At 48.1% G+C, this 26,384-nt stretch overlaps 1 protein-coding gene across 1 annotated transcript in view; it reads left to right on the top strand.

The window, feature by feature from the left end:
* Positions 1-1,075: 1,075 nt before the first annotated feature.
* The window catches only part of LOC141072527 (uncharacterized), a 71,628-nt gene continuing 46,319 nt past the window's right edge, over positions 1,076-26,384 (top strand). Inside the window, exons 1-3 of the mRNA XM_073559800.1 lie at positions 1,076-1,148; positions 4,708-5,510; positions 25,705-25,718. Of these exons, the coding sequence (XP_073415901.1) occupies positions 1,076-1,148; positions 4,708-5,510; positions 25,705-25,718 (890 nt within the window). The remainder of the gene's footprint in view (positions 1,149-4,707; positions 5,511-25,704; positions 25,719-26,384) is intronic.

The raw sequence follows: 26,384 nt of genomic DNA, 5'->3' as shown, positions 1-26,384 counted from the left end.
CTGCTTTATCGGTGGTGTAGTCCGGCCGTATTACCATGATCACCATTTTGCCTCTAGACCACAACATTCTCCTCCACCCAAAACTGTTCAAATGACTTTGGGCAGTAAAAGCCCTTTTCTATAGAACTTACCGCCAATTACATTGTTTCTGATCCTAAGGAATTCAGATTACTGCACAATCTCTCCTGAAATGGGGAGCAATATTATTTTCTCTAATCTTCTGCTCAGGATCCATAGTAGCTCCAATGATCCACCATAAATGAGGGCAACTCTGGTTTACTGTTGTGTAATCTGTATTTGTAGTTTTCAGTTAATGAGATTCTCGTGCTCTGGGGCGGGGCTGTGGGTGGGGCTGTGGGCGGGGCTTTATGTGGTGCTCTGATTACATATTCATCTGTATTGGCTTATGACAGGTCGCTGATCCCTCACTGACCTGCCCCCATTATTACATAATGCATATAATAGCATTGATATTATTGGTGATAATGCCTATAATATTGTGGCTATTGTGAGGCTTAGAAAAAAATTACATCCAGCAAAATGACACCAGCGGCGCTTGCGCAGTAGTATCTATATCAACTATATCACATTTTTTTTGTTGGGAAGTTATAAGGGTTAAAAGTTAAACAGCGATTTCTTATTTTTACAACAAAATTTAGAAAACCATTTTTTAGGGACCACCTCACATTTGAAGTGAGTTTGGGGGGTCAATATGACAGAAAATACCCAAAAGTGACCCCTTTTTAAAATCTGCACCCCTCCAGGTGCTCAAAACCACATTCAAGAAGTTTAATAACCCTTCAGGTGCTTCACAGGATTGAATGGAATGTGGAAGGAAAAAATAAACATTTACTTTTCTATAACAAAAATTTTCCTTTAGACCTAATTTTTTTTACTTTCACAAGGCTAACAGGAGAAAATGGACGATACATTTTGTTTTGCAATTTCTCCTGAGCATGCCGATACCCCATATGTGGGGGAAATCGACTGTTTTGGCGCACGGCAGGGCTCGGAAGGGAAGGAGCGCCATTTGACTTTTTGAATGTAAAATATTCAGGAATAATTAACGGTTGCCATGTCGCATTTGGAGAGCCCCTCGGAAAAAGCTAAACACGAAACGCATGTCGGGGTACCAAGGCCATTTAAAGGTAAAGTACTTTATATCCAGAAATTAGCTATTTTCTCCCTATAATTCGCTATATTGCATTCCTATACACCACCACATGGCCAAGATCTGAATCTGAGCATGCGCCGCCTACAGCGGCCATTTTTGCGAAGACCGCCGCATCGCAGCAATGGAACTGCGTGGGTCTCCGGGCTTTGACAAAATGCCAGCGGAGCCCTCCACACAGCACCACCGCCGCAGCATTTGTAAGTATATTCCGATTATTAGACACACCCCCATTTCCCCCCAAAATTTCTTAGGAAAAAGTACGTCTTATAGTCCGAAAAATATGGTTTATTTTACAACTAAAATGTTGTTTTAACCCCAGATTTTACATTGGAAAATAGGTAGATAGGTAAATGGTCACTACACCCATAGATGAATTCACAGAGGGGTGTCATTTCCAAAATGGGGTCACTTCAGGGGGGATTCTGCTGTTATTGCACTTTGGAGAGCCGCTAAGTGCCAGAACAACAGAATCCCACCTGAAGTGACCCCATTTTGGAAATGACACCCCTCTGGGAATTAATCTATGGATATAGTGACCATTTTCACTACATGGATGATTTCCAGAAACACGTAGTAGAAGTTTCAGAGCAAAAATTGCAAAATGTCATTGTAGTGCCCAATATATTGTGCCCAGCTTGTGTCTCTGGAGACCTCCCCCACCTACCCCCGGAAATTGTTAAGTCAGCTCTACTCAAATGTGTCTGTCACTAAATAATCCAAATGCTTGAATGTCAAAACAGTTCAAAAACGTGGTTCTGTGTGGAAGATTGTAAAGCCGTCATGGAGGCATAAGGCTGGCAGTGATGGGCATTGTGGGTAATAATAGCGGGGATCATGCCTCATTCCTCTCTAGGAACATACACGACATCTTCTCTGGGGGTTCTTTCTTGTTTCAGTTACTGGGATGAGTGCAATAAAATGTCGCTCAGTGAGTCTTCTCACATCTTCACATTCTAAAGGATTGGCGGGGACAAAATTTTCAAAAACAAGATTTTCAGTGACCTTTTCCTGATAATCAAGGAAAGTATCTGCATTTCCGGCTTTTTTGTATAATTCAAAAGAATTATATGTGGCCACCTGAAACAAATACATGACTAACTTTTTATACCAGATATATGATTTTCTTGATACCTGGTATGTCTGTAGAAACTGATCTGCAAGGTCCACACCCCATATATTTGTTGTAGTCAATGACAGACACAGGTTTTGGAGTAGTGGATCCCTGTTGGTCTGCAGTGGCCCTTGTGGCATCTGTGGGGATCGAGCTCAGGATAAAAATATCTTTTATTTATCCTTGTACTTAAGGGCAAGCAGCTCTCCATTGTCTAAAGCCCCTGACTGCCCCTTTCGGTACTTTTTGTTGACCAATGATTGTGGAAACCCCTGATGGTTTTTGTGAATGGTCCCACAATCCCCTATGTTATGTTCAACCAGACTTTTAAATAGGGGTATGCTGGTGTAGTAGTTGTCAACATACAGATTGTAGCCTTTTTGTAAAAAAAGGCTCAAAACCATTTTTCCAGATGTCCCCAGATAAGTAGGGCCTCCTGGTGGGTTTAGTTGGCTGTCTTTCCCCTCATAAATGCGAAAAGCTGTTTCATTTCTAGGACATTAGTTGGTTCCATAAATTTGACCTACCATAATAGGATTGTGGATTCTGGCTGATGAACTGGGACACATACTGTATAAATTTGTAGGACAATATGCTCTAGCAAACTATCTGTCATAAACAAATTAATATAATTGGTCCAAAATTTTCCACCTCCACATTTATACCAGGAATGGCATTAAAATTAGGGATGAATGGAGTAGCCGAATCCGAAGCCTCCCATCTGGGAAATGCTACATCAAGAGGCAAAGCCCCTTGGACATTGGTATGCGCCAATTCACGAGCACTAGGGACAGCGCTAGTACTGGGCATTGTTCCCTGAGTTGGAGACATTTCTCCAGAAGCGCTATTTGTCCTTCTTGTTGTACTGGTCCTTGTGTGTGAGGATGGACCAGAATCACTGCTCATTTCTGAGCTATCACTGTCGCTGCTACTAAAGCCCTCGAAATCCACATCGCCATCTGACACTGCACTTTCTTCACTGTCAGAACATAAAAGTGCATAAGCCTCCTCTGCACTATAATACTGACGGGACATTTTATTCGTTTTTATTTTTTTACCGGAAATAGAAAACTCTGACATGACTGACGTGACCAAATTATTGGGGAGACAATTGAGAAAAGCCTAATTCTTTACCCTACCCCTAACTTTAGCCTAACACTAACCCTAACTTTAGCACTAACCCTAACCTGCCTTATCTGTTTTTTACTTTATACCACAATCGCTGACTGACACAGCTGTTGGCAGCAGCACTTGTAACACTGTTTCTCCTCTATTCTCTCACTGACAGGAGATCTGAGGAGAAACAGCGTTTTTATGAGGCAGATCACCCGGGAAAGTTCGCTGCTACAACAACCTTCCAATGATTTGTCTCATTGGCTGGTGTGACGCTGACGTCATCAGGACCTGAACCAATCAGATGTCGATGAGGGCGGGGTCACAGGAAGCGATGTGCGCCGGAATCGTTATAAGATACGTGGGGGTCCTGATGAGCATAAAACCGCCAACAGAAGACAAACAGCGCTAGCGCCAACGTTTATCTATCGTTGGCAGTCATGAAGCGGTTAAGTTAAGGGTACCATCATTTCTGTAAAGGCAATTTCTTGAGTTGTTTTTTATTTATTTTTTTTAAATTCTGTGGAAGCATGGATGAAAAGCAATGTCTGACTTTCATTTGTTAATTTTGATAGATTTTTGATTTATTATTACTTTTTGTCAGATTCAAGTTATTTCTGTGACCATTGTGGGTTTTTCTGTCATTAAACGAGGGGTACCAACAATTTTGACCATGTGTGTAGGAGGAGTGAATGTTTTGACTCCACAGCCACTTCACCGGAAATTAACACGCAGTGGATGTTGGAGAGTGAAAATTACACATTTGCCATTTTATTACCCAGCACATAGTGCCCAGATTGTGCTCCAGGAGACACCGCAAATTAAGTGGGTTCTTCTCACTATAATATTGGTAAATACAGGGATCCTAAATGTTGTTTGCGCACACTGCAAGACTCCGAAGTGAGAGCGGATTTTGCTGGATTGGTTTATAGAAACCTTGTTGCTTTTCAGCAGCCTTTGAGCCACTAATAGTGTGGGAACCTCTGTTTTTCCATTGACAGATGATGGACCTGAGTGGGGACTTGTTTTTTGTGAGATAAGAATTGGTATTATTTTCGCCTACATAACATTGATTGGTTTCTTTTTATTCGATATTTGGGAGGCAGAATGAACAAACAGTTGAACACCGCACACTACTGGCTCATCCAACAAGATTTTCTATTAGACTGTGAACTGTCATTGTCTTGGTAAATAATTAAAGCTTTTACATAGCTTGCCATTTTTATGGACAATACGAGTAGACATGTTCAAACATATAAAACTCAAGGATATTTTATTAATAAATAATAATTGTTTTTTATCTTAGCAGATGACTGTACCAGAAGATCAGAGGGACAGCTGACATCTTCAACTTTTAAATCAGATGGTCTTGAGATCCTAAAAGATACAACTGAAGTGATTGCCATTACTCCAGATATATCATCATCCATTCACAGCAAAGATCTCTCATCTGATCCTATGAAACAGGTCCCATCTTCTGATTCATTACCGACTACTAAGGAAAATCAAAGTCACAAAAGAGGCAATAACAAACAAACTGCTCCTAAAGCAAAGAAGTCATTTTCCTGTTCAGAATGGGGGAAATATTTTAACCAGAAATGGAATCTTGTTAGTCACCATAGAACTCACACAGGGGAGAAGCCTTTTTCATGTTCAGAATGTGGGAAATGTTTTGCACGTAAATCACATTTTGTTGACCACCAGCGAACTCACACAGGAGAGAAGCCATATTCATGTTCAGAATGTGGGAAATGTTTTATAGATAAATCAACCCTGAGTAAACATGAGAAAATTCACACAGGGGAGAAGCCTTTTTCCTGTTCAGAATGTGGGAAATGTTTTAAACGGAAATGGTGTCTTGTTAGTCACCAGAGAACTCACACAGGGGAGAAGCCTTTTTCATGTTCAGAATGTGGGAAATGTTTTATAGATAAATCAGCCCTGACTAAACATGAGAAAATTCACACAGGGGAGAAGCCTTTTTCCTGTTCAGAATGTGGGAAATATTTTAACCATAAGTTGCATCTTGTTACTCACCAGAGAACTCACACAGGAGAGAAGCCTTTTTCCTGTTCAGAATGTGGGAAATGTTTTAACCAAAAAGCGCATCTTGTTAGACATCAGAGCAGTCACAAAGAGGAGAAGCCTTTTTCATTTTCTTAATGTGGGAAATATTTTACTTGGAAATCATGTGTTAATAAACATCAGAGACATCACATAGGGGAGAATCCTTTTTTATGTTCATAGTGTTGGAATAGTTTTAGCTAAATTTGAATTTTCTTAAATGGGTTGTCTCTTGTCATTCCTTATGCTTGCTGACAAAAGGATAAAATTTAACTTTATTAATTCCAAATGTAAAACTATAATTCACCCCCTGAAGGTTAGACAGTAGGTGACTAATAGAAAAAACATGTACTCCACAGTTCAGTATATAGGGTGAGGTGATGTATACACACTCACTCTTCAAGCCTCTCATTTTTAAGGGTTTCATCGTCCTCACCAAAGGCGACTCATCAGGAGACTATTTAATATTGACCTATATTCAAGAGAAACTAGACAAAAAAAACTAAAATCATGTATCATGTTATCCGAAACAGAAAACTAGCCACATATTGGCAGATCCCAGACCTCAAACTATATACTTCATGAGTTTATAAGCCACTCCAGTGTCAGGAATAGATAGTATGTAAGAGTGAGCGTCAGCATGTGAGTGCGTCAGCATAAGTGAAAGCATCAGCGTATGAGCGAGTGTCAGCATGTGAGCGTTGGCATGAGTGTAAGCCAATCACGTTGGTGGTTATTGTTTATACCGGCCCTTTCCTATCCAGGTTCATGTTATTGACGTGACACCTAATAGTGGTTGGGACGGGAGTTGGAAGTTTCGCCCCCAGCAGTTCGCCCCCAGCATTTCGCCCCCAGCATTTCGCCCCCAGCAGTTCGCCCCCCGGTACACTTCGCCCCCGAACATTTCGCCCCCAGCATTTCGCCCCCAGGTTGTTTCGCCCCCGCACATTTCGCCCCCGCACATTTCGCCCCCAGCAGTTCGCCCCCGGATGTTTCGCCCCCGGATGTTTCGCCCCCAGCAGTTTGCCCCCGGATGTTTCGCCCCCCGGAAGTTTCGCCCCCGGATGTTTCGCCCCCAGCAGTTCGCCCCCGGATGTTTCGCCCCCGGATGTTTCGCCCCCGGATGTTTCGCCCCCAGCAGTTCGCCCCCGGATGTTTCGCCCCCAGCAGTTCGCCCCCGGATGTTTCGCCCCCAGCAGTTCGCCCCCAGCAGTTCGCCCCCGGATGTTTCGCCCCCAGCAGTTCGCCTCCAGCAGTTCACCCCCGGATGTTTCGCCCCCAGCAGTTCGCCCCCAGCAGTTCGTACCCGGATGTTTCGCCCCCAGCAGTTTGCCCCCAGATGTTTCGCCCCCAGCAGTTCACCCCCGGATGTTTCGTCCCCAGCAGTTCGCCCCCGGATGTTTCGCCCCCAGGAGTTCACCCCCGGATGTTTCGCCCCCAGCAGTTCGCCCCCGGATGTTTCGCCCCCAGCAGTTCGCCCCCGGATGTTTCGCCCCCAGCAGTTCACCCCCGGATGTTTCGCCCCCAGCAGTTCGCCCCCGGATGTTTCGCCCCCAGCAGTTCGCCTCCAGCAGTTCACCCCCGGATGTTTCGCCCCCAGCAGTTCGCCCCCAGCAGTTCGTACCCGGATGTTTCGCCCCCAGCAGTTCGCCCCCGGATGTTTCGCCCCCAGCAGTTCGCCCCCGGATGTTTCGCCCCCGGATGATTCACCCCCAGCAGTTCGCCCCCGGATGTTTCGCCCCCAGCAGTTCGCCCCCGGATGTTTCGCCCCCAGCAGTTCGCCCCCGGATGTTTCGCCCCCAGCAGTTCGCCCCCGGATGTTTCGCCCCCAGCAGTTCGCCCCCAGCAGTTCGCCCCCGGATGTTTCACCCCCAGCAGTTCGCCCCCGGATGTTTCACCCCCGGATGTTTCGCCCCCTACTTTTTGCCCCCAGATGTTTCGGCCCCAAATTAGGCAGGGAATTTTGGCCTTGTGTTTTAGCCCTAAGACCGCTTTCACAGTAGCCACTTTCCCAAGTGCTAAGCACTGGAAAATCGCTAAGAAGATTGCCAATTTTGAATATACTACATGGTGGCCCGATTCTAATGTATCGGGTATTCTAGAAGGCACAGCCACGTGGTATGTTGCACAGGTTATGTAGTATATTGGACAGTCCACGTAGTACATTGTACAGGCCACGTAGTATATAGGACAGCCGACGTAGTAAATTGCACAGTCCACGTAGTAAATTGCACAGCGCACATAGTAAATTACACAGCGCACATAGTATATTGGCCAGCCAACGTAGTATATTGCACTGGTCACGTAGTATATTGCACTGTCCACGTAGTCTAGGAATGTGGGCACTATATTCGTGTTTAAAAAAAAATAATAAAGATATACTCACCTCAGCCACGGGCCCTGAAGTCCTCGCGCCTCTCTGCAGTGCTGGCGGTGGCTTCCGGTCTGAGCGTAGGACCTGCAATGATGTCGCGGTCACATGACCGTGACATCATCGCAGGTCCTGGACGGTGTGCATTGGAGAGAGGCGCGGAGGACAGCGCGACGTTGGAGGGGGTGAGAATAACTTTTTTTTTTTATCATTATTATTTTTAACATTATATCTTTTCACTATTGATGCTGCATAGGCACCATCAATAGCGAAAAGTTGGTCACACAGGGTTAATAGCAGCGTTAACGGAGTGCGGTACACCGCGATCCGTTAACGCTGGCATTAACCCTGTGTGAGCGGTCAGCGGTGAGTGCAGGGCAGTGAAGCAGCGGCCATTTTTATGGCAGACTGTGACCGTCGCTGATTGGTCGTGGGCGTTTTGCCACGACCAATCAGCGACTTGGATTTACATGACAGACAGACGCCGCAACCAATGAATATACGAATAAAACGTTACAGACAGAAAGACGAAAGTGACCCTTAGACAATTATATAGTAGATAAGTCAATGGCTAGAAAAGCGAGGTGTTGTTTCGGCCAGCTCTTTTTATTTTATTACAGGAGCTATTTTTGAGCACTTAGCGTTCATCAATAGCCTGTATCTTATGGGTCATTACCGAGAGCGCTCACAAAAGCGCTCTGAAAAATGCCAGTAAAGCACGTGCTTTGGAGTTCTAAAACAGTGGCAGCATAAGGGTGCTTTCACACTTCCGCTACATATGCACTACAGGCCGCCCGTTCGCTTCTGTAATGCCGCATTCCGCTAACCTGCAGCGGAACGAAAAGAAGAAAATGCTCTTCTTTTTGTTCTGACACTGATAGCGGAATGCGGCATTACGAAAGCGAACGGGCGTCTGCAGATCGCGGAACCCAGCCGTTCACTTCTATGGGCAATGCAAGCGGAATGCCAGCATTCAGCCAGCATTGCCCTGGGGTCAGCTGGATGTCAGATCCAGAGCGGATCGACCTCTGGCGGCCACAAACACAAGTGTGAAACCACTCTAAAATGACAGTGTGCAAGAGGCCTAAAATCTAAACAATTTTGAACTTTTACCTGACCCAGCACTGACCTGCTTTGTTGCAAGTTTTGTTGCAGATGTAACAAGTAGCATGGTCACATGTCCTGCAAGTTACATTAGACTAGCTTTTATTCCATCTGTATATCAGAATATAGCAGTGTCTGAAATCTCCACAAAGAGAGAAGTGTACTGCCACAAAAAATCAGTCAGCTTCCACAGCAATTCACTTTCTACAACTATGAATTCAGTTCTGTCCAAACGTGGAAGGAGGAAGTTGGTCCATGAGAATCACATTTACTTATTTTCCAAACGAACCGCTGACGATGTTCATTCCATCTGGGTATGTGAAAAACGGTCGACTTGCAAGGGACGTGTTTGGACCAATGAAGAATCTGGCGAAGTTGTGAAAGTAGTCAATCTTCACAATCACGCAGCACAAGCTGCAAGACCTGAAGCAATCCGACTTGTTAATGAGGCTGTGACCAGGGCAAGGACAACACAGGAGACACCACAACAGATTCTCACAGACGTCGTTTCAGGAGCCCATTCTAATGTTGCAGCACTTCTCCCAAGGAAAGCATCACTGAAGAGGACAATACGATTAGCAAGGCAACTTGGCAATATCCCAAGGTTACCTCAAACCCTTGATCAACTTGTTATCCCCCTCGAGTTCCAGGAGATCAGTATTGATGGTGTCCAGCAGCAGTTCCTTCTGCATGACTCTGGTAAGCTACTTAACCATTTAACATTGTATTAAAACAATTCCATTAGGCATAATTATTGCAAAGTTTATTTTGCACAAATGTGAAAAATGCTACACTATAAGGTGCTGATATAAAATACTATGTGATTTTTGCCTTCAAGGGAAACTTTGAGGGTAATATAATGTAGTGAGGCCTACTGATTCCAACTAGTGTTGGCCGATCACTGGAAAGATAGGATCAGATCGGGCTGATCATACCGAAAGATTGGAATTAATTCAGAATCAATCTCCAGAGCTAGATATATATATATATATATATGCACACTGTACGCCCGAACAGTGTGTGTGTGTATATATATGCATATATGTGGGTGGGTGATGGTGGTCTGGCACTTTTGGAACTTTGAAATGCAATAAAGGATTTGTATAGGACTTCAGGAGCGCGGAGGTCTTTCTTCATGGATGCATGTTAAGTACGGGCGGAAGCCAACCCCTGCTCTAGCAGCACACTGAGTCCTCAGCAACAATCTCAGTTGAGCCACTCTTCTTCCAGCTTTCTTGCATATATATATAATGGCCCCAAGCTGTGCTATTAAAAAATAAACAAACCCAGTTATTCAACTCTCTCTCCGGTGTCCAGCGCTGTCTCCGGCGGTGCAGGGAATTCCGAAATCCCAATGCTATGCATTCTGGGTTGTGCATCACCACCTCTGCACATGTGCCGGGCTGTTCTGTGACGTGATGTGGTGCTTTCCCAGGACCGTCTAGTGAGCGGTCCTGGGATCACTCTCCACTGTAGTTATAGTACGGCAGGCACAGAGGCGGCGATGCGCCGCCTGGATTTCGGGATTCCCTGCACTGCTGGGCTAGGAGCCGGAGCCAGTACTGGACACTGGAGAAAGAGGTGAGTAACTGGGTTTGTTTATTTTTTAACAGCGCAGCCTGGAGCCATTTACTAAAGCTAAATATGCACACACGCTGTACACCTGTATAGTGTGTGTGTGTGTGTGTGTATATATATATATATGCGCACACTGTTCGGGAGTGTATGCCCGGACAGTGTTTTCAGATTACGGAGGATTCCGATTTCTAATTCAGATCATCATCATGATCTGGCTACAAATCGGATCGTAATTTAAAATAACGATCAGCCTGAAAATCGTAATAAATTACGATCTTCAGTGATCGGAGCGGCCAACACTAATTCCAAATATGCAGCATTGTACTGGCCATACCTGTCCTGGATGCTGCCCCGGAGTTCAGCCTCGCCTGTCTGCGGCATGCACGGACTGAACTGCCATCGCCGGCTGATTCCTCGGCTCTCGTAGTTCAGTCCTGCAGATCCGTGGACAGGTCGGGCTGAACTCCGGAGCTCAGGTGAGATACGCCATGATTTGCAGATGCGTTTTGCCTGCTGCTTCCAAGCACTTTTTAAGCACTTTGCAAGCGCTTTGGCAAAACGCTTCTGCAAATAGGGGACGTGGCCAAGCTCTGCTATGGGCGTGGCCATGCCCTGCTATGGCCTAAACCGAGCGTATTTGGTGTGGTTTGCAGGCATTTTTCGGGAGGTTTCCCTCTTGCCCATTCCCATTCCTTCTGGGATCCGCCGGAAAATAGCTTTGAAGCTATTTTCCGGTGGGGTGTTTTCCGGCCCCGGCCAGAATCCGCCCGTAACCCGCACCATAGACATGAAAGGGCGGGTTTCAGGCAGGAAACACAGCACGGAATACGCCTGTAAATCCAGCTTGTCTGGATAAAGCCTGAGGCCTCGTGCCCACTGACGGAAGGGGATTGTGGAGCGGCATCTCCGCAGCGGCTGTAATTGCGGTAGCAATTGGAGATCCCACAGGAATCTATTTGTGCCTGCAATTGTGGCCACTATTGTGGTACCCTAATTCTGTATCAAAATCTTCACTTAACTCTATGGATTTAGGTGAAGGTTTTAGTGCAGGATTTCAGCCCCTTGTCTGAATGGCTGGAATTTTGTTTGTATAATGGCAGCATACATTGACATCCTGCACTGCATGTTTTTTTTTGTAAACAAAATTTTTTCATCAGCATGTGGATGGGATTTACACATTAATGCTGCATATGACCCCAGCCTAATGGACCATTCAGTTATGCCTTAGGCCAAAAGCACACTGGTGATTTTACTGGCGTTTTTTGCGTCCTGCACAATCCTCTCAATGAGACAGCATAGGCAGCGCGGACGTCACGAACGTCCGCGCTGCCCACCCGACGGCTAGCGTGCCCATCCGCCTGAATGGAATGCCCCATTCAGGCGGGCGGACCGCCCAGTCGTTCATTCAGACGTCCAGCCGCACGCCGCGTCTGGATGCGGCTGTCAACTAGACGGCCCATTTAGCATAGTGGCGATCGGCCGTGCTGAACGGCCGTCTAGTTGAAGGGTCTAAAGGTACCCTAAAAATGTGACCTATTTCAAGTTTGGAAGTAATTTTAATTTTAAACAAAAATATATAATTTTCCACTGGGACAATATATGCTGTAAAAAACTATTGGATGGCCCCTTCACACTAGATTTTGCTTCAGTTTTTTTATTATGAAATCAGAAAATCTGGAGCAAAATGTGAGTATTTAATGTGAGATATGAACAGAGGCTTCTGATTAGGATATTTTTTTTGTGAATTTATCCCAAAACTCTGTCTGCTGCTTGTTACACTTTTTCTGTTATTTCCTCTACTAATACTTTCATTTTAAATTAGGAAATGGACACAGCCGTATGTTGATATTTGGAACAAGAGACAATCTCCATCTACTGGCACAAAGTAAAGAGTGGTTTGCTGATGGCATGTTTTTCACTACACCAGCCTTGTTTAAGCAACTTTACACAATCCATGTAGTCCACAGCGGCCTTGTTGTTCCTGTAGTGTACACCTTGCTGACAGACAAGAGCCGTTCTACATACCAGAGGTTGCTGCAAGAGCTGAAGAACTTGCAGCCTGGACTGCAGCCAGACAACCTGATGTTGGATTTTGAACTAGCTGCAATACAGGCATTTGAAAGTGAATTCCCCAACCTTGTGAAGACTGGTTGCTTTTTCCACCTTTCACAGTCGGTTTGGCGTAAAGTTCAAAATGAAGGACTCAAGATGCAATACCAAGGTGACCATGAATTAGCTCGTTGGATACGCATGATACCTGCCCTGGCCTTTCTACCACCACAGAATGTTGTGCAATCATTTGAAGAATTGGTGGAAGATCCTGACTTTCCACAAGAAGCAATACCTATTGCCAACTATTTTGAAGACAGCTATATCGGTCGAATGAATCGCAGAGGACGTCAAGCACCTTTGTTTCCAGTTCAATTCTGGAATGTGTATGAACGAACATTGAATGATCAACAGCGAACAAATAATGATGTCGAAGGATGGCACCGTAGCTTTCGAGAAACATGTGGTACTCTTTTCCAAAATATATACCGGTTCATTAACTGTCTGAAACATCAGCAAGAGCTCCATAGTTTTGAAATTATTCAGATAATAGCAGGAAATCCCATCGCTGCAAGAAACAAAAAGTATGCTGCAATTTCAGCAAGGGTTAAACGTATCGTGCAAGATTTCGATAATAGAAGCTTGATGGATTATCTGAGAGGCATTGCCTACAGCTTTGATTTTTAGTTCATGGTCACATATTGTATGTTTTGAGAGCAGTATTTTTAGCTGTAAAATAATTCAAGCATTATAACCTGCAATTTGTATTTTCTCTTTTTCTCTAACCCTTCCCCTCTATACCTTTTTATGTTTCTTGTTAAAACAGTTTTGATATATACAGTTAAAGCATAACTCTGCAAAAAACATGTTATGTTATAGTACCTGTGCCCATGATTTTCATTTCCAAAGGAGACCTTCCAGCAGCTTCACTTCTGTGTGAAAAGTCTCATCCAAGTTAAAGCTCCATGTGCTGCAGGATTTCAGTGGTTGCTAAGGAGGTTGTTTCTCCTTAGTAGCAGTACTTGTGGATGGATTCTAGAGGGCGTGGCTGCACAGGAGCATGCAGCTAACAATATATTCCCTATGATGTATAAAGGGCTGCTGGTTTACAGCCCTCTGCAAAGCCCCCCCTATGTGTTCCGTCCTGTAACGGCTTTACACAGGCAGGGGGGAGCCCTCCTCTTGTCCAGGACAGAGCACATGAGCGGAGGGTGAAGGGGAGCTTTGCAGAGGGCTGTGAACAAGCAGCCCTGAATGTATCATAGGGAGCCAGGATCCGTTCTGCTCCCAAGGGGGAACGACCTCCTTAGTAACCAATGAAATCCTACTATTTTCCTGTCTGTTTGTAAAATTACTCATCTAGAAAACAAAGTTTGAGAATAAAAAAAAATAATTTGATCAGAATTGTATATCTTAGACTCATATGGTGTATTATTAGTGATAAGCAAACCTGCCAATGTTCAGTTCAGGCAGGTTTTTCCCGGATGCGAAAGATCCAGGAGCAAATTGCTAGAGGCAAAACATCCAGGGATGAACTGCTGGGCGCGAACTGACAGGGGGCGAAACATCCAGGGGTGAAACATCCGGGGGTGAACTGCTGGGGGCGAAACATCCGGGGGTGAACTGCTGGGGGCGAAACATCCGGGGGTGAACATCCGGGGGTGAACTGCTTGGGGCGAAACATCCAGGGGCGAAACAGCCGGGGGCGAACTGCTGGGGGCGAAACATCCGGGGACGAACTGCTGGGGGCGAACTGCTGGGGGTGAAACATCCGGGGGCGAACTGCTGGGGGCGAAACATCTGGGGGCAAACTGCTGGGGGCGAAACATCTGGGGGCAAACTGCTGGGGGCGAAACATCCAGGGGTGAACTGCTGGGGGTGAATCATCCGGGGAAGAAACATCCGGGGGCGAACTGCTGGGGGCGAAACATCCGGGGGCGAACTGCTGGGGGCGAAACATCCGGGTACGAACTGCTGGGGGCGAACTGCTGGGGGCGAAACATCCGGGGGTGAACTGCTGGAGGCGAACTGCTGGGGGCGAAACATCCGGGGGTGAACTGCTGGGGGCGAAACATCCGGGGACGAACTGCTGGGGGCGAACTGCTGGGGGCGAAACATCTGGGGGTGAACTGCTGGGGGCGAAACATCCGGGGGCGAACTGCTGGGGGCGAAACTGCTGGGGGCGAAACATCCGGGGGCGAACTGCTGGGGGCGAAACATCCGGGGGCGAACTGCTGGGGGCGAAACATCCGGGGGCGAAACATCCGGGGGCGAACTGTGGGGGCGAAACATCCGGGGGCGAAACATCCGGGGGCGAACTGCTGGGGGCGAAATGTGCGGGGGCGAAACAACCTGGGGGCGAAATGCTGGGGGCGAAATGTTCGGGGGCGAAGTGTACCTGGGGGCGAACTGCTGGGGGCGAACTGCTGGGGGCAAAATGCTGGGGGCGAACTGCTGGGGGCGAAACTTCCTAAAACCGGTTGGGACATACCCCTGATGACTTATTGGTAGAAACTGAACCACCTGGGGCAAATGCCAATCAGAGGTCACAGGGAGCGAGTATACCCCACGTGAGTAAATGTATCTGTGACGCCCCCGGGTGGTGGGTCACGTGCGGGATCCAGAAAAGAGCGTCACACACCATCCCGGGTAACTCCGCCTCCAGGCACCTCCGATTGGATGGCGTCACAGAGGGAGAGTGACCAGAATGATGCTGGATGGACTCGTTGCCATGGAGACCAGACGGGCCCACACCACGCAAGCGTTTAGCATCCTCAGGGAAGCAGGAGGTTCAGGATGAAAGCCTGTTGGTAAGACCATGATGAATAATGCTGTATAGAGCCATCTAATAGCGATCAATCAGGTGAAGTGATAGTGAGGGGGGTCCGGAAACAAAACAATGCAGGTGAAAAGAGCCAAATGTGACACTACCAAGTGACCAGTGAAAGTGCAACTGTGCAACGGGTAAGAAAAGAGAATAAAAAGTGATATGGTAAAGATAGTCATGCCCGCCATGGCTGTTATGCCGCATGACCCCTGGAGCAGTGTGCACATGCACCTCATAACTGTTGTGCTGCAAGATGCCTGGAGCAGTGTGCACGTGCACCCTATCTCATGGCTGCCTGCCATTGCCAGTGCGCATGTGTGCTTTACCTCATGGCTACACGTCGTTGCTGTGTGGCCATCCGTCTCTGCTCTGCCTGCAGCTGTCCTCTCTGTGATCCTGGAGACCCTGACCATGTGACCTTTCCTATGGTCCAGCACAGTCTGATCCAGCAATCCTCTCTATGTTCCTGGAGACCCTGACCATGTGACCTTTTCTATAGTCCAGCACAGTCTGACCCAGCTATCCTCTCTATGGTCCTGGAGGACTCTACCATGTGGTCCTCTCTATGGTCTTGGAGGACTCGAACATGTGATACTCTCTATGATCCTGGAGGATCTGAACCAGAAGTCCCCTCCTGGTTCTGATCCGGAAGTGCAGGTGCTAATGCCCTATATCAGACCGCCCCTTCCTATGGTCGGGGCCTGAGTATCGTGTTGCTTCCCTGCATAGCTGCTTGGTCTGCTTGGTCGCTCCCTGTATTCTGTGCCCCTGCACTCTGCCCTGTTGTGCGTCTTTGCACACGCTCTGTGCTTGTTCTCTGCCTCTTGTCCCGTGCCTTGTCTTGCGTTGTCTTTTGTGCCATGTTTTGTCCTTGCTATGCTTTGCCTTGTAATCCTTCCTATGTTCTCTGCTTTTGCCTGTTTTTCGCCATGTATTGTCCTTGCTATTCTTGGACTTGTAGTACTTCCTATGTTCTCTGCCTTTGCCTGTTTCGCCATGTCTGGCCTTTGCTATTCTGAGCCTTGTAGTACTTCCACGTTCTCTGTCTCTGCCCTATGATGCTCTCTTGCACATTTCCAGGCTAGTCTCAAGGCTCTGTCTTGACCCGGCTCTGGACTTCGGCCTACACTCCGCTGCTAGTCCTATACTCTCTCTGACCCAGCTCTGTGCTTCTGCCTATGTTCCGCTCCTTGTTCTGTACTTTGCCTAGCCTTGCCTTGTTTCTTGCCTTGCTTTGTTTCTTCAAGTGCCCTTTGCACACGCCTGGCCTTCCTAGCCTCCTGTCTGTGCCTCAGCCGTGCCCGTCTGCTTGTGCCTCAGCCGTGCTCATCGGCCAGTGACAGCTGTGTCGCCTGTTATGCCTCAGCCGGGTTCGCCTCAGTCTTGCCCGTCTGTCTGTGCCTCAGCCCGACCAGCTAGCCAGTGCCTCAGCCGTGCTCTCTGTGCTTTCTTGCACCCACGCTGTCTCTGCACTGGGCATTGCGTGCCCTCTTAGCACGCGCAGGCCATAGCCTGCTCCTTGGCATACCTCCCCGTGCTTCTCTAAAAGTACGCGCAGGTCTTGCCATGTACCCTGTCGTGCCCTCATGTACGTACAGGCCCTAGTCTGAACCCTGTCGTGCCCTCTTGCAGGTATAGGCCCTAGCCTGAACCCTGTCATGCCCTCTTGCATGCACAGGCCCTAGCTCGAACCCTGGCATGTCTCCTAGCATGCACAGGCCCTTGCCTTAGCCTGAACCCTGGCGTGCCTCCTAGCACACGGGGGCCCTTGCCTTAGCCTTAACCCTGGTGTGCCCCTCTGCACGTGCAGGATCTTGGACTTTGAACCCTGACGTGTCCCCTACACACGCACCTTGCCTTGCCCTGGACCCTGGTGTGCCCCTAGCACACACCCTGCCTGGAACTTTGCCTTGGACCTTGGCATGTTCCCTAACACGCACCCTGTCTCGACCTCTGTCGTGCCTCCTTGCCTGAACCCTGCTGGCTGTTGGATGCCCAGAACCTGCCGATCGCTGCCAGATATTGTAAGCCTGGCGACTGCGGCCTGATGTCCGGAGCTGATGTCTGCAGCCTGATGCCCTGATCCTGTCGATCGTTGCCAGCTGTCTGGAGTCCGATGCCATCGAGCCCTTGCCTGTACCCAGGCGTGCCACCTGGCACATACCATGCCATGGACCTTGGCGTGCCCATGCACGCACCTTGCTGTGTTTTTCCTGTTATCACGTTTTGCACCTGATGTTACCAAGTTCGCCTTAATGAAGATACCTTGAATTCACGTCTTGTCTGGTTTCCTGCACATCCTTTGTCGTCAGACACTCTCAGTGTCTACCTGAGCCGGCTGTCTGTTTCCAGCAGTCGTGGTGGCTCACCCTCTTGGTCTTGCCCCTGACACTCCCTGTATATGGGGTGGTTCCTCACAAGGTCAGCTCGCCCTAGGTGGGTGGGTGCCACGACCCAGAGGGTCCACTCTAAAGAAAACGACTCAGCGTAAGCTGACTTCGTCACAGAATACTTAGGCCATGGACTTCACTGGTACCTCGGCCACTGTTCTGATGAAGAATCAGACCCGACCCATGTCCTCTGAACTCGCCTGGAAAATTGTGGCCGCCAGAAAAAGAAGACTTCCTTGTCTACTCACAGTCCTCCTCACTGGATCTCCATGTCTTCATCTTCGGCTCCCGTATCTTGACGGGTGCAGATGTCCGTTTCAAGATGGCGGATCAACGTTGTTAGGAGTGGTGTTATGAATGAGTCACCGGAGGAGAAAACAAAAATACAAGCTAAGTCCAGAAAACCGGAGAGGTTGGTAGCTATCGGATTGCAGACCCCTGATTCTATTCACCACAACTAACAGTAGCCGTGGGGGGTTCCTACGGTGCCCTAGACCCCTCGTCACAGCCGGAGAACTACATAAGCCTAAAGAAAGAAAGGGGAAATCTAAACTGCCCCAGAGCAGACCCCAAAGCAATAGACAGCCCCCAACATGTATTGTCAGTGAAAAACAGATGAAAACACAAACACAGACAGAAAGACAGGCCGAGCAAACGATGGGGCCCAACTAACTAGATAGGACAGGACAGAAAAGATGCTGACTGCAATCCGCAAAAAACCCTACAAAAAAAATTTCCCAACCGTCTGATAGGAAAAAAGGCCCTGAAGTCGCTAGACTTCAAAATCACTATATCAGCACTCAGGTATATCCTGAAAACAGAGCAAAGAGATAAACTGATCAGAGACAAAAATGGAATTCAGCCAGTCCCAACCAGGACTGACTGAATACAAACACTAAGGAAACCAGGCAAAATCTCATGGAATAATAGCAGGGCAAAAACATAGCTTTTAGTAGACAGGAACTAAACTGGAGGCAAGAGCTCAGAGCAGAAAGGATCACCAGCAGCCCTGCAGGGCGTCAGCTGCCTTATATCCACTCAGAAATTCCAGATGTCCATTCACACTCCGCCTGTTCAGATGACAGGTTCTTCCCATCCCAATCAATTTCACTACCTCTCTTCACCAGCAGAGGGAGTTCATCAGACATCAAAGATGAAGGAGAAAATGAACTCACAACAGAGTGGCTTGTACTAAAACTCTGGATTCTGCCAAAGAATTGTTTTTTGCAGCCCTGGTAAGAGGGGGCTTAAGAAGGGGGGGTACTGTCATGCTCGCCATGGCTGTTATGCCGCATGACCCCTGGAGCAGTGTGCACACGCACCGAACTGTCACACCCGCCTTGTCTGTTATGCCGCATGACCCCTGAAACAGTGTGCACGCGCACCGAACTGTCTTGCCCGCCATGTCTGGTATGCCGCATGACTCCTGGAGCAGTGTCCACGTGCACCGAACTATCAAGCCCGTTATGTCCTATGCTGCAAGATCCCTGGAGCAGTGTGCACATGCACCTCGTGACTGTTGTGCTGCAAGATGCCTGGAGCAGTGTACACGCGCGCCTCATCTCATGGCTGCCTGCCATTGCCAGTGCGCATATGTGCTTTACCTCATGGCTGCACGTCGCTGCTGTGTGACCATCCGTCTCTGCTCTGCCTGCAGCTGTCCTCTCTGTGATCCTGGAGACCCTGACCATGTGACCTTTCCTATGGTCCAGCCCAGTATGATCCAGCAATCCTCTCTATGTTCCTCGAGACCCTGACAATTGTGACCTTCTCTATGGTCCAGCAAAGTCTGACCCAGCTATCCTCTCCATGGTCCTGGAGGACTCTACCATGTGGTCCTCTCTATGGTCTTGGAGGACTCGACCATGTGATCCTCTCTATGATCCTGGAGGATCTGAACTGGAAGTCCTCCCCTGGTCGTCACCCGGAAGTACAGGTGCTAATGCCCTATATCGGACTGCTCATTCCTATGGTCGGGGCCTGAGTATCGTGTTGCTTCCCTGCATAGCTGCTTGGTCTGCTCGGTCGCTCCCTGTATTCTGTGCCCCTGCACTCTGCCCTGTTGTGCGTCTTTGCACACGCTCTGTGCTTGTTCTCTGCCTCTTGTCCCGTGCCTTGTCTTGCGTTGTCTTTTGTGCCATGTTTTGTCCTTGCTATGCTTTGCCTTGTAGTCCTTGCTATGTTCTCTGCTTTTGCCTGTTTTTCGCCATGTATTGTCCTTGCTATTCTTGGACTTGTAGTACTTCCTATGTTCTCTGCCTTTGCCTGTTTCGCCATGTCTGGCCTTTGCTATTCTGAGCCTTGTAGTACTTCCACGTTCTCTGTCTCTGCCTGGTTTTCCTTACTCTGCCCTATGGTGCTCTCTTGCACATTTCCAGGCTAGTCTCAAGGCTCTGCCTTGACCCGGCTCTGGGCTTCGGCCTACACTCCGCTGCTAGTCCTATACTCTCTCTGACCCGGCTCTGTGCTTCTGCCTATGTTCCGCTCCTTGTTCTGTACTTTGCCTAGCCTTACCTTGTTTCTTGCCTTGCCTTGCTTTGTTTCTTCGAGTGCCCTTTGCATGCGCCTGGCCTTCCTAGCCTCCTCTCTGTGCCTCAGCCATGCCCGCCTGCTTGTGCCTCAGCCGTGCTCGTCGGCCAGTGACAGCTGTGTCACCTGTTATGCCTCAGCCGGGTTCGCCACAGTCTTGCCCATCTGTCTGTGCCTCAGCCCGACCAGCTAGCCAGTGCCTCAACCGTGCTCTCTGTGCTTCCTTGCACTCACGCTGTCTCTGCACTGGGCATTGCGTGCCCTCTTAGCATGTGCAGGCCATAGCCTGCTCCTTGGCATACCTCCCTGTGCTTCTCTTAAAGTACGCACAGGTCTTGCCATGTACCCTGTCATGCCCTCTTGCATGTACAGGCCCCAGCCTAAATCCTGTCGTGCCCTCTTGCACGCACAGGCCCTAGCCCAAACACTGGCATGTCTACTAGCACGTGCAGGATCTTGGACTTTGAACCCTGGCGTGTCCCCTACACACACACCGTGTCTTGTACTTTGAACTTTGAACCTTTGCGTGTCCCCTACGCACGCACCTTGCCTTGCACCTTGCCCTGGTGTGCCCCTAGCACGTATCCTGCCTGGAACCTTGCCTTGGACCTTGACGTGTTCCCTAACACGCACACTGTCTCGGCCTCTGTCATGCCTCCTTGCCTGAACCCTGCTTTGCCTGCAGGATGCCCAGAACTTGCGATCGCTGCCAGAGATCGTAAGCCTGATGACTGCGGCCTGATATCCGGAGCTGATGTCTGCAGCCTGATGCCCTGATTCTGTCAATCTTTGCCAGCTGTCTGGAGTCCGATGCCATTGAGCCCTTGCCTGTACTCAGGCGTGCCACCTGGCACGTACCATGCCATGGACCTTGGCGTGCCCATGCACACACCTTGCTGTTTTTCCTGTTATCACGTTTTGCACCTGATGTTACCCTGAGTTTGCCTTAATGAAGATACCTTGAATTTACATCTCTTCTTGTCTCCTGCACGTACTTTGTCATCAGACACTCTCACTTAGTGTCTACCTGAGCCGGCCGTTTGGTTCCAGCAGTTGTGGTGGCTCACCCCCTTGGTCTTGCCCCTGACACTCCCTGTATAGGGGTGGTTCCTCACAAGGTCAGTTTGCCCTAGGTGGGTGGGTGCCATGACCCAGAGGGTCCACTCTAAAGAAAATGACTCAGCGTAAGCTGACTTCGTCACAGAATACTTAGGTCATGGACTTCGCTGGTACCTCGGCCACTGTTCTGATGAAGAATCAGACCCGGCCCATGTCCTCTGAACTTGCTTGGAAAGTTTTGGCAGCCAGAAAAAGACTTCCTTGTCTACTCACAGTCCTCCCCACTGGATCCCCTTGTCTTCGTCTGCGGCTCCCGTATCTTGACGGGTGCAGGTGTCTGTTTCAAGATGGCGGATCAACGTTGTTAGGAGTAGCTTGTACTAAAACTCTGGATTCTGCCAAAGAATTTTTTTTCCAGCCCCGGTAAGAGGGGGCTTAAGAAGGGGGGTACTGTCATGCCCGCCATGGCTGTTATGCCACATGACCCCTGGAGCATTGTGCCCGCGCACCGAACTGTCATACCCGCCATGTCTGTTATGCCGCATGACCCCTGGAGCAGTGTGCACGCGCACCGAACTGTCTTGCCTGCCATGTCTGGTATGCCGCATGACTCCTGGAGCAGTGTCCATGTGCACTGAACTATCATGCCCGTTATGTCTTATGCTGCAAGATCCCTGGAGCAGTGTGCACATGCACCTAATGACTGTTGTGCTGCAAGAAGCCTGGAGCAGTGTGCACGCGCGCCTCATCTCATGGCTGCCTGCCATTGCCAGTGCGCATGTGTGCTTTACCTCATGGCTGCACATCGTTGCTGTGTGGCCATCCGTCTCTGCTCTGCCTGCAGCTGTCCTCTCTGTGATCCTGGAGACCCTGACCATGTGACCTTTCCTATGGTCCAGCAGTCTGATCCAGCAATCCTCTCTATGTTCCTGGAGACCCTATGTGACCTTCTCTATGGTCCAGCACAGTCTGACCCAGCTATCCTCTCTATGGTCCTGGAGGACTCTACCATGTGGTCCTCTCTACCGTGGACCTTGGCGTGCCCATGCACGCACCTTGCTGTGTTTTTCCTGTTATCACGTTTTGTACCTGATGTTACCCTGAGTTTGCCTTAATGAAGATACCTTGAATTCACATCTTGTCTTGTCTCCTGCACATCCTTTGTCATCAGACACTCTCACTTAGTGTCTACCTGAGCCGGCCGTCTGGTTCCAGCAGTCATGGTGGCTCACCCCCTTGGTCTTGCCCCTGACACTCCCTGTATAGGGGGTGGTTCCTCACAAGGTCAGCTCGCCCTAGGTGGGTGGGTGCCACGACCCAGAGGGTCCACTCGAAAGAAAACGACTCAGCGTAAGCTGACTTCGTCACAGATATAAAGATAAATGCAGTTTAAAAAACAGTGATGATAATAAAATATATGGAAAAGTGTTTGTTGTGAAGTATATACACTCATAATAAAGGTTTTCATTAAAATATAGAAATATAAATACGGTAAGTAAATCAGTATTAGCATGTGTAACAAAGAGATATGATAATTTATTAAGGAAATGTAATGAACAATAAACAAAGTGAATAATCGTGAATGAAATTGTTATTAAAAAATCTAATTAAATCCCAGAACCTGAGATACTCTAGTTCCCGGTATATATGGGCTTATACACTGCTCAAAAAAATAAATGGAACACTAAAATACCATCCTGTAGCATGTAAGCCCGAAAGGGCAGGGTCCTCTCTCCCCTCTGTATCAGTCTGTGATTGTTAGTTTGTTTACTGTAAGTGATATCTGTAATCTGTATGGAACCCCTTCTCATGTACAGCACCATGGAACCAATGGTGCTATATAAATAAATAATAATAATAAAATACCACATCCTAGATATCTCTGAATGAAATATTCCAGTTGCAAATTTTTATTCATTGCATAGTGGAATGTGTTCAGAACAAAAAAACATAACAATTATCAATGTAAATCAAACTGAATATCCCATGGAGGTCTGGATTTGGAATGATACTCAAAATCAAAGTGGAAAATAAAATTACAGGCTGATCCAACTTTAGTGGAAATGTATCATGATAAGGAAAAGATGTTCAGTAGTGTGTGTGGCCTCCACGTGCCTGTATGACCTCCATACAATGCCTGGGCATGCTCCTGATGAGGCGGCAGATGGTCTCCTGAGGGATCTCCTCCCACGCTTGGACTAAAGCATCCTCCAACTCCTGGACAGTCTGTGGTGCAACATGATGGTGGATGGAGCGAGACATGATGTCCCAGATGTGCTCAATTGGATTCAGGTCTGAGGAACGGGCGGGCCAGTACATAGCTTCAATGCCTTCATCTTGCAGGAACTGCTGACACACTCCAGCCACATGAGGTCTGGCATTGTGCTGCATTAGGAGGAACCCAGGGCCAACCGCAGCGGCATATGGTCTCATAAGGGGTCTGAGGTCTCATCTCGGTACCTAATGGCAGTCAGGCTACCTCTGGCGAGCACATGGAGGGCTGTGCAGTCCTCCAAAGAAATGCCACTCCAAACCATTTCTGACCAACTGCCAAACCGGTCATGCTGAAGGATGTTGCAAGCAGCAGATCGCTCTCCACGGCGTCTCCAGTCTCTGTCACATCTGTCACATGTGCTCAGTGTGAACATGCTTTCATCTGTGACGAGCACAGGGTGCCAGAGGCGAATTTCCCAATCCTGGTGTTCTATGGCAAATGCTAAGCATCCTGCATGGTGTTGGGCTGTGAGCACAACCCCATCTGTAGACGTCGGGCACTCAGACCATCCTCATGGAGTTGGTTTCTAACCATTTGTACACACACATGCATATTTTTGGCTTGCTGGAGGTCATTTTGCAGGGCTCTGGCAGTGCTCCTCCTGTTCCTCCTTGCACAAAGGCAGAGGTAACGATCCTGCTGCTGGGTTGTTGCCCTCCTACGACTCCCTCCACATCTCCTGGTGTACTGGCCTGTCTCCTGGTAGCGCCTCCAGCCTCTGGACACTTCGCTGACAGACACAGCAAACCTTCTTGCCACAGCTCGCATTGATGTGCCATCCTGGATGAGCTGCACTACCTGAGCCACTTGTGTGGGTTGTAGAGTCTGTCTCATGCTACCACGAGTGTGAAAGCACAACCAACATTCAAAAGTGACCAAAACATCAGCTAAAAGCATTGGTACTGAGATGTGGTCTGTGGTCCCCACCTGCAGAACCACTCCTTTACGGAGGGTGTCTTGATAATTGCCAATAATTTCCATCTGTTGTCTATTCCATTTGCACAACAGCATGTGAAATTGATTGTCAATCAGTGTTGCTTCCTAAGTGGACAGTTTGATTTCACAGAAGTTTGATTTACTTGGAGTTATATTCTGTTATTTAACTCTTAGGCTGAGTTCACACGTGGCGTTTTTTTCGCGTTTCCACGGCTGTTTTAACCGCGCGATTTTGCCGCGAAAACGCGAAAAATAAGCATCCCATGCATTCCTATGGGATTCCGCAATGCTGTGCTAATGCTGCGGTTTTTACCGCGGCGGAATCGCTTCGCGGTAAAAAACGCAGCATGCTCATTATTTTGCGGAATCGCGGCGATCCCGCACCCATAGGAATGCATTGTTCCGCTTACTTCCCGCATGTGGCTGTGCACAACATGCGGAAAGTAAGCAGAACATTTGCGGATGGTACCCACGGTCCGGAGGAGAGGAGACTGTCCTCCGGGCTTTGGGTACCATATCCCTGTAAAAAATAGAATTAAAAATAAAAAATATTGTTATTCTCACCCTCCGACATCCCGCGCAGCCTTCTCGCTTCTCTCCACGCTCCGGTCCCAGTAATCCTTTGCGAAAATGCCCGTGATGGCGTCCGATCTCACGGGATCGCGAAGTCTCGCGGTCATTCGCGAGACATCGCGGGCATTTTCGCAAAGGTTTACTGGGAACGGATGCGCGGGACGTCGGAAGGTAAGAATAACAGTATTTTTTATTTTTTTTTACATTCTATCTTTTACTACTGATGCCGCATAGGCAGCCTCAGTAGTAAAAAGTTGGTCACACTTGTCAAACACTATGTTTGATGAGTGTGACCAACCTGTCAATCAGTTCTCCAAGCGATGCTACAGATAGCTTGGAAAACGCTAGCATTTTGCAAGCTAAATACGCTTGCAAAATGCTAGTTTTTCCGTGGGAAAATCGCGGGAATTTAAAATGTGATTTTCCCGCGGACTGGAATTCCGGAATTCTCGCGGTAATTTCCGCGAGAGTTCCGGTACGTGTGCACTTAGCCTTATAACTTCCTAACGAAAAAAATATTGATATAGTTGATATAGAGGCTACTGCGCAAGCGCCGCCATCGCCGGTGACATTTTGCTGGATGTAATTTTTTTCTAAGCCTCACAATAGCCACAATATTATAGGCATTATCAGCAATAATATCAATGCTATTATATGCATTATGTAATAATGGGGGCAGGTCAGTGAAAGATCAGCGACCTGTCATAAGCCAATATAGATGAATATGTAATCAGAGCACCACATAAAGCCCCGCCCACAGCCCCGCCCAGAGCACGAGAATCTCATTAACTGAAAACTACAAATACAGATTACACAACAGTAAACCAGAGTTGCCCTCATTTATGGTGGACCATTGGAGCTACTATGGATCCTGAGCAGAAGATTAGAGAAAATAATATTGCTCCCCATTTCAGGAGAGATTGTGCAGTAATCTGAATTTCTTAGGATCAGAAACAATGTAATTTATGACGTGGAGTGAATCCATGAAACCAGGGCTGGAGCCAACACATCTCCTGCAGGCGGGAATAAATGTACCGTATTTTCCGCTTTGTAAGACATCCTTTTTTTCCCCCAAATTTGAGGGGAAAATGAGGCACTGAAATCTCGGGAGATGAGATTTCAGGCTGAAATCTCATCTCCCGAGATTTCAGTGCCGAGATTTCCATCTGCGCATGCGCGGCGGCCATTTTCCAGGAAGAAATCCACAGGAAAGCAGGCATGAAGCGGCAGA

This window comes from Dendrobates tinctorius, unplaced genomic scaffold, assembly GCF_039654945.1.
Source record: "Dendrobates tinctorius isolate UK_male_01 unplaced genomic scaffold, ASM3965494v1 ptg000274l, whole genome shotgun sequence".
Taxonomy (NCBI): Eukaryota; Metazoa; Chordata; class Amphibia; order Anura; family Dendrobatidae; genus Dendrobates; species Dendrobates tinctorius.
Note: the sequence above shows the minus strand (reverse complement) of the source record. Positions and strands in the feature narration are given on the sequence as shown.